The sequence below is a fragment of the Lissotriton helveticus genome, chromosome 8 (assembly GCF_964261635.1).
Source record: "Lissotriton helveticus chromosome 8, aLisHel1.1, whole genome shotgun sequence".
Lineage (NCBI taxonomy): Eukaryota > Metazoa > Chordata > Amphibia > Caudata > Salamandridae > Lissotriton > Lissotriton helveticus.
Window position 1 is genome coordinate 354,537,371 of NC_136069.1, and position 9,434 is coordinate 354,546,804.

The 9,434-nt window shown below is 41.2% G+C and overlaps 1 protein-coding gene across 1 annotated transcript in view; it reads left to right on the plus strand.

Moving 5' to 3' along the window:
* TEX26 (testis expressed 26) overlaps positions 1 to 4,014 on the plus strand; it is a 118,393-nt gene extending 114,379 nt beyond the window's left edge. The window contains exons 7-8 of the mRNA XM_078655999.1: positions 1,025 to 1,186; positions 3,780 to 4,014. Coding sequence (XP_078512125.1) covers positions 1,025 to 1,186; positions 3,780 to 3,913 — 296 coding nt within the window. The 3' untranslated portion in view covers positions 3,914 to 4,014. The remainder of the gene's footprint in view (positions 1 to 1,024; positions 1,187 to 3,779) is intronic.
* The last annotated feature ends 5,420 nt before the right edge of the window (positions 4,015 to 9,434 follow it).

The window sequence follows — 9,434 nt, forward strand, 5'->3', positions numbered from 1 at the left end:
TGTTATATTCATGATGATGATTTCAGCTTCAGCATACATGGAATCCGTATTTTAAATCACAAATGTTTGAGTTGTTTCACCGTCATGCAAAGAGTTTGTACTGTCCAAGTGTTTTTGTGAATTTTGGATAAAACTAGGAGTCCTAAAGTTTGCCAGCAGCTTGTCACCATTTCAAGATCTGCATTTGAATTATTTATCAAAAGGGTAAAATAATGGGTATTTGGAGAAACTCTCTTGACTCCGTCCCAAGTACCAGCAATCAGTCATCATCATTTATGACTGAATGCAAAGTCCTGTTCACTTCCAAACGTTTATCTGATGACCTAAAAATAGTGCTGCTCATTTATTACTCACATATTTGGATGAGAAATATCCCATTGATAGGGCATAATGCTAACCTTACCTAACCCACGCTTTAAGTTTTATGAAAAGAACCGTGTAATGCAGAGAAATACTTCCAATACTTATTAAGATCTAGCTCTGTTTCGTCACTTTGTTACATGTTTCATTCTCCTAATACCCTTTTTTCTCGAGATTGTGAGGGACTTAAAATTATAGTTTCTTACAGCCAGATGTATCAAAGGGTTTTACCCATTCTGTGTCTATGGGAAAATGTGTTCATACATATGGCCCATAGTGCCATACATCTGAATAATTTGCTAACGGTTGTGCTGCACTGACGTTATGTACTCATATGTGTCACCAATATTATTTCTATTGCAAAGGTAAATAAATGTAAACGTGGCAGATTACATCCTAATCTGTTGGTGAACCACACAGACAAACTATCTTGAAAAAACTCGGCAATCTATAAAAATCATGGGCAATTTATTTCTCAGCTAATTAAAATGTTATTTCTCACTCCCTGTGACCATCTTTTCCTTCTATATTTTGCAGGGAAAATCTTCCCTTAAGGGGAAGGTCTGGGTTGTTATGTAACATGTATTACGTGTTTTCTGTGTTTTTACATTAGTGTACAGTATGTCCTCTATAAGTCACTAACTGGATTGGAATCTGCTTTCAGTTCCCACAGTGATAAAGGCACATATCAAAAACCAAGAAAACAGGATTCAGCGCACTACTTACCAAAGACATTTTGGGCAGACGTATTTAGACCTTCAATTGGCCTTAAGTTCTGTAGATCCAGATGAAGTCAAAAGATATATTCGAAAAGTTCCAAAGGATGGTAATTATTAATACCATGATATTTGTTGGATTGTGTTTAGTGTAAATGTGTCCTTTGATTTACTACGGGTGATTAATGTTGCTTTATAGTGTATGTGTTACATATTTTTGAGGGGAAATCCAGCAGAAAGAACAACATTTTTAAAGGGGTTGATAGCGTAACGGTTAAAGTCAGTGGGCCCGATTCACAAAAGTAATCTGAGACAAAATTCTAACTTTACGACTTTCTGTATTCACAGAAGGCATTTAGGAGTACTAAAGTTAGGATTTTGTCTCAGTTAATCTTAAATTTTGGTCTTAAATTACATTTAAGACAAATGTAAGTTTAACTGAGACAAAATCCTAACTTTACAACTAGGATTTTGTCTCAATTAAACTTAAGTTTGTTTTAAGTTAAACTTAAGACCAAAACTTAAGTTTAACTGAGACAAAATCCGAACTTTAGTACTCGTAAATGCCTTTTGTGAATACGGAAAGTCGTAAAATTAGGATTTTGTCTCAGATTTCTTTTGTGAATCGGGCCATCAATTCTTTAAGCAAAAGAGTTACCTGGGCTTAGTTAACTTTGGATCAGGTCCTACACTAAACATAGCTAGATATTCATTGTATAATTTGCATTTTTTAACATACTCATCGTTTTACAAATGTATTACATGCTGTAGTCAGTATGTAATTTTGGCACAATTGTACATAATTAAAAAACAGTTATTTAGTTACAACCATATACACATTTTTACAAGAGCCATATGGTCACAAATCCAGACATACACCTATATCTATTGCCTTTAAGCAAAAGAGTGAGTTTGTTTCTGCAAAACGAATGACCCCACAGTCTGAGTGAGTTCTATTCCAGGGTGGGGGGATCATTATTGTTTTTTTCTGTCCCTAGACTTTTCCTGGCAGTGATGAACCGATAAAAGTACATTATATAGTCCACTCTAAATAGGGTGGACAGTGTAATGTCCTTCCTCTGACCGCCTATACTCTATAGGGCCAACAGAGGAAACTTTTTGCCGAATGTGCTTTTAAGCTCCATCTTTTTTTAAAAGAGGCAGGGAGACTGAGAGTTTGGCAGACACGACAGGGAACACCTTTGCATTTTTGATGGAGTACCCTGCCCTTCAAACCCTTAACCAGGCCCTTAGCAGGTTTGAGCTACATCGATCCATGACTGGTGTTAATAGACCCTCTGATTGTCCCCTTTCCATTAACGTTTTCAAAAATTGGTATGAATAACGTGACAGGAATGATGCCCTGAGGGACACATTTAAAACATATGGCTCCATATCATTTTATTTAAAATGTTTAAGAAGCTAACATGTAAAAAACATAGAGTAATCAATCAAACATACTACCCTTTAACTCATACAGCCTTTCTGTGTCCAGGACATACTTAAACTATGAGAGTAGGCCACATTCCTATTCTTTCTCTGGTTGTTATTTGATTGATTACATTGGCACATCATCTGCCCATGGGCTGTAGAGGGGGGGTTTAACTTACTGAATTAATGTCCTTAGTTGCCTGGTGTTTAAACTAGGCTTTTGTGCTGAAGTTTGACATAGGTAGGGCTCCTATGATGATTGTTTTCTGAGATGTAATGCAACTATATTTGATGATGTGTTGCTTTTGGGTAGTGTACACTGATTACTCCCCTCTTTCACTATGACCCAGAGTGTTCTATCATTTTAGCATGTTTTTTTCTCTGCATTAAATTCCAATTGAGTCTGGAAAAATCATTTGTCATATGTAAGTTCAGGGAGAGACTGATACAAGATCCCAAATGTAAGGGAGCACATGGTCGCTCTACAGAGGCTCAATGGTTACTTTTGCCAAAAGATGGCTGAATAATCATCTATATTTTTGCAAACATGTTAAATACTGGAAATGATGTACCTCTGCTTCCTGGTCCATGGGGTACTAATAGTTTATTTAGTGACTTGAAAATGTTTAGCCGCCTATTTAGTTTACAAAAGCAGGGCTATGTTCTAGATGGATGAGCCATCCTCCACTGTGGTTATGTTTATATTCTAGAGATATTGGTAAATCCCTTTTAATGGAAGATGCAGTCCATATAATATGTGTTTCAAGGCAAAATGAAGCTTTTGCATTTTGCATGGTTCAAGCACTTTTGTTCCAAAACCTTAGGTGCCCTTTAGGTGTGATTGGTCCTTCTTCATCTCTGAATAGGAGGCGATCTTCCGTAACCCTCTCTATCGTCCTGCCCGCTTACTTTCCCAATTCAAATTTATTTTTCCTTTCTGGTGTTACAGAATATTTGCAGTTGTCCCTGACTCCTTTGTAAAACATTTCAATAGGGGAATGGTATTTGCCAGCAGGAGGTGAGATTTAGGCTATTGACTGCCACAAACGAATACAGACATTAAGCCATATCATTAAACTAAAGGCAGAGAAGATTTGGTCACAGGGGTTCTAAACACACAGCAACTTTTAAATAAAACTAGAGAAGCTGCAGTGTTTTCCATTGTCTGCTAAACATACTTTCAGCCATTGTTGCTGGTGTTTTGTTCTGAGGTTTCATATTTTATATTCTGGCATTGATACATTTGTGCTATTTTTATTGTTGTTTTCACAGAGAGAAAGGCAATCCAAGCATTCCTGGACACTGTAGGTAGGAAAGAAGATAACTTAGCAGCATCCAAAACAGAACAATGTGACCTGCCTCCACCATCTCCACCTCCAGCATGTCCTCCTCAGCCTTCAATCTGAGAATTACTTAAAACAACAATTCATATGTTATTTTGTGTTATGTCTGCTGTTGAAACTCAAAATAAGCATTAATAGTAGCTCAGTTGATTTCTTATAAACAATCTGAATGGTGTGATTTCTTTTAAGAGTGAGTATTTAAGAAATGTATTGAAGGAAGAAAACAACAACAGTCCTAAACATATATACAAAGCTCGGTTTGTGGAAGATCCACAACAAAGATCTATTTGTAGCTGTATCATCCTGCCCAAAATCAATATTTGTTGGCTCACACTGACCGGACCAAGGACCAGGAGCTCCCACTACTGGAATTCTCGCAACCAGAAAACTCAGCACCTTCCACCATTCCTCAGAGCGGGACTCTCCAGAGACCAAAGATCAAAATCCCCATCTGTGCTACAGGGGCTAGAAATGTTCTTTAGATTGTCTCCAACTCTTTATGTCTATTCACAGAGAGGCTGGTGACATCTGGAAATATCACATTACAGGAATTATGAAATAAGACTTTCCCCTTGTTCCAATGTGTGCAGAATGTTAACTTGCTATTGTGGAGCATGGTGATCATGGGATAACTCTGAATCTGTCTTGCAGTCCCACCTCTGGAATTAGGGTGGTGGCACTCCAGATTGATGAATTGAGATCAACGACCTTCAAATTACCGGAGTTGCCTGCATATGACTTTCAAAGTCTCCAGCATTCTGTATGCTTTCATCACCTTGCATGTTAGGGGTTGGGTCAGAGTAGTCGCACTCTACTGCAGGCTGAAATCAGTTTACTAAAGCTCAACCTGGATCCAGTTGACCAGCAAAAGTATTCAGTAGACCTCAGTTAAACACACTCCGGCCACATTCAGAGATTCTACCAGGGCTTCTAGTATATCACTCCATCACCTCTGCTCTTAAAGCACTCTCCTGATGCATTCCACCCATGACAGCCCTCTACTGAAAGGTTTCACCCAAATGTCAGGCAGTCCACGTCATCCACTCCCTTGTGACTCAAACCTAAAACCCCTGTGTCTCTGTGCCTTCGATTGGCCTTACCAAAGGCAGGTCATCTTCAGTAATGGAACACATGGCCAAACTGATTAAAAGGCAGCATAGCAACACGAAGCTGCCTGGCAGGCACTATCTGCACAACAGGCAAAGGAGAGGTGGCAAGAAAAACTCCATGCTCAAAGTGGTCAACAAGCAGAGGAAAGCTCTTGCATCACCAGGCTGCCGATAGGTTTCTCAACTCTTACCACCCGCTCACAGAGCCGACACTACCATCCCTGCATGGTCACAGCCACAAAATGTCCATCTGGCCCGGGGAGCTTTCACACAAGGTAGCCATATTGCAACAGCATAGGTTTACAACTACATTGTAATTTTGGTTCACTGGAATGTCAATCTGTTTGCAGCACTAATGACAGAAACCACTTTCATCGTAAAAACTAGTCTTCAGAAGTCGGTTCAAGTACAAATGTGCATTCAGATACTGCTAAAAAAATATTGACACTTGCAATGTACAAAAAGTGTCAATGAGAAAATGTTGTTCGTCAGCACACTGCCACTGTTGAACTCCTAAAATTACCATGCATTGTTCTTCACTACTACAGAGCACAAAATGAACCATAGATGTCTATGATTAGAAATGTAATTCTTAGTATACTTTTTTAGCCTATATTCTTTTTAAGTCTCCAGTGACGCCTTTTCCCTTGGTCTGGTGCAGCAACTGGACAGTGTTCATAGTTAGAACTGCGCTTTTACATTGATCTTCCAGTTCCTCTCTACTTTTGCTGTCAAATTGGATGCAACAAACACTCTTGTTGTATGCCTGGATCCCCAGAGACACCTTTGGAGAGTAGTCAATGGTTGCTGCAGGAGGCAGCATCAGGACTTATATTGAGCAGAGAAAACAACTTAGTGTAAAGGCCGATGCTCAGCTATATCTGGCCTCACCAATGACAGTCGAATGAGGTGGGACAGTAAATATAATGGTGAACAAAGAAACCCCGGCTGTCCTACCACCTTCTGGGCCTAGATGTGGAGCTGTTCTTGTGCTTGGAACATTGTATTGCGAGGGTCTAGAATAGCTGCAGGGTGTGTACTCAAGCCATGCACACTGATTATGATTCTCATTGTAATCATGTACAAGATACACCTTGCGCAACTTTATAGAAGTTCATGTAGCTCAGACGACTGTGGTGAAACTGTGGAATTGGAGTTGATAATACAAATCCATAACTCTTAAGTATTTTATTGGAGGACCAAAACCAAATGCACAAATGGTGCTACGGATTGGCACTTGAGCACTTCGGCAGTCACAGTTTAGATATCCTTGAACCCTCTAGCTCTGATGGTCATCAATATAGGCACTAGATACAGTCCAAGGGGACCTACACAGACTCAAGTGTTGTAGCTCGTGGTGCCACTGGAAGTTGAGAACTACCAAAACATCTGAAGGTTGCTATTCAAGGGTGCTTCCAAACTTCAGGATCCAATGTTATCTAGAATGGCAGGTTGTGGTAATGACTTTCAGTGTTGCATGCATCCAGGGAACGGAGGGCACCCGTTGGCTCCTTCCAATTAACGGAGGCAGACAATTTACTCATATTCCAGGCAAGGATGCAGTACTTTCACTATCATCTTATTGTAGGCTTCATCATAGCTCGGTAATAAATAAGAATTGGGTGCCCTTCATTGCAAGTTGATGCTGCACAGCTTCCTTTGTGAAGTGTATGCTGGTATGACATACTAGCTGCAAAGGGCCAGTGCTTATGGAGAGCTGAGGGCTTTGGTGGGAAGCCATGGTCAACCAGGTGTGCTTGTAAAGGACATCATTCACGGAGTGCAAGGCATACATTCACACCATATGTAGCACATTCACATAGCACACATTCAGAGGGGAGGGAAGAAACTAATTTATGAGGACTGGAAGAATTTTCCAGAAGAGGTTGAGTGGTCACCTTTCCAGGGTTACAGGTTAATAGTCTGGAGTCACATCGTACCAAATAGGACACCACTAAAAATCAACTTCCCTACAGCCTGTTGAGAGGGCCATAGCCACCTTTCATTATCGGTAGGGACACACACATTGGGCCTTATTTATGAGGCCTTGCGTCACTTTTACGCCACAGGTGCATCACGTTTTGTGATACACCGGAGGTGTAAAAAAAATGCAGCATGTTGCGCCCTATTTTCAAAGTGACGCATCTAGGCAGATGCGTCATTTTGTAAACCCCTGCACCACATTATACCTGTGCCAGGTATAATGTATGCAGGGAGGGCGTTCCCACGCAAAAAGCCTTGTAGAAGTGGGGCATTGAAATCTATGAGATATCAGTGCACCACTTCTAGGACGCCATTGCATCAATATCTTATGCCTGCCTCACAGCAGGCGTAAGACTGACGCAGTGCTATAACCACAACCCTCCCCCTGCATAGCTGGAGTTGCATCATGCTTCCAACACAACTCCAGCAATGCATCAGTTTTGCGCCGACAGATACATCAGTGACACTGATGTAACTGTCATTCCTTGTAACATGATGCGTCAATCAGTAAATATGACACATCAATCATGTTGCAACGAGGAGGCAATGTTGCATCGCTGTTTTCACGCATCGATGCAACAGTTTTCATAAATAAGGCCCATTGTGATTCCCACAGTCAAGAATAATCTCTGCTTATGTAGCAAAAAAGATATGTGAAACTCCTACAGTGATCTTGAATATTTCAATGTGACTGTGACAGGAAAAGCAGGAAAAGTAAGACAGAAAAGTTTTTTTTTTTAAAGGCACAGGAAAGCATAGCTGTTTGCATGGTGCCACTCTTTTCAGACCTTCCTTTTCTGCATTTTCAGTGGAGTTGACAAATTTACAGTTATACTGCAATATTCCATGATCCATTCTCCATTACACACTTCGACAGGGAGATGATAAGCCAAAAGGGGGAGTCGTGAGAATTGGGGTCTGATAAGACTTAAAAATAGAATCAAACAATATACTATTGTTCTTGCTGTAATTAAAGATGGAACCCAGTGGTCATAGAGGATTTACAACACTTAACAAATGTGTCCTGGTAATCCTTCCCTACATCATAGGCAGAGCAAGGCATCTGCATGATTCTTGACCAACGACACATGACAGCCTGCATTCTCCTGGACGTCTCTGCAGCATTTGACGCAGTCCCACACCCCTTGCATTAGATTGTCATCCAAGGACCTGTTCTTCACTGGATCTGCTCCTTCTTGCCAGATAGGATATAAGGAATATAAGTACCAAGAATGTAATATCAAGAGCATGTAGGGGTATTTTTCTAAGATGCGGACTGCTGCTGGAAGGTGAGAAGACAGCGTGGGAATGCAGAGTTTGGGTGGTAAATGTGCACCAATGGGGTGAGCACAAACGACAATGTTAGCCAGTCCCCAAATGCCCTTTGCTGAGCAGGTCCATAGACATGCATTCCGTAGTAGTCAACCAAAAGTACATGGCCACTTTGGAAATGTCGTAAAAGTAAGCATCCAAATGTCGTCAGTCAAATAGGAAGACGCATTTTATTCAGCTATCAAGTCATAACAATTATTTGTTTTTCATAAAGATGTGCTTTGTATATGTTCATATTGCACTGTATTATAGACGCAGAGACAGAGGTAAAGAAACTGTCAGGAGGCTCACTGACAGTGTGCCAATAAAAGGTGGTGCACTGTCAGTGAGCCCCCTGATGGCAGCCCTCTGGAGAGGGGAAAAGGGGTCCTATGGACCCCTCCCCAGACATCACCTTGCAGGCAGGTGAAGTCACTTACTGCAACTGCCTTCAAGGGGATCTGTCTCCCTTTTAAAAGTGCAGGTAGGTTGCCACCTGCACAGTCAAGCACGGAGCCGCAGCTTCAATGCCGCTCTGTTTTTCACTTGAATGCGCTGCCCTAGAGCAGCACAAGTTCGTGGCTGCCCTGGGGGCAGCACATTGAATGTAATAGGGCACAGCTTCCCTGTTTGTGCCCGGCGCACCTGTTTTAAGGTGCACCATGGCACAAACAGGGAAAGTGCTCCCTCTGTCTAATAGGGCTCCTGAAGTGAGATTTGTATGGAAGTGAGATATAGAGACAACCTTTGCATTGAAATATAAAAACTGTTATTACATTTTAATAGACCAGATGAGCGATGCAGGTCTCACCTGCAAAAGCAGAGACTGATGCACTTACCTACCATGCCCGGCCAAGGTCTTAGAGAAACTAATCAACTAACACCTCATGAACCACCTTAACAACCATCAGGTCATTGATGCCATGCAGTCCAGATTTAGACCCAACCACAGTATAGATTAAGCACTCGTCACCACCTCAGACGACATCTGCATGATCCTTGACCGACAAGACATGGCAGCCTTTATACTACTGGACTTCTCTGCAGCATTTGACACAGTCCCACACTGCATCCTCCTTAGACACTTGCACAAGATGATCATCCAAGGACCTGGTCTGTGCTGGATCTGCTCCTTCTTACCAGATAGAAGACAAGTTGTCAGTATGGCACCTTACTATTCG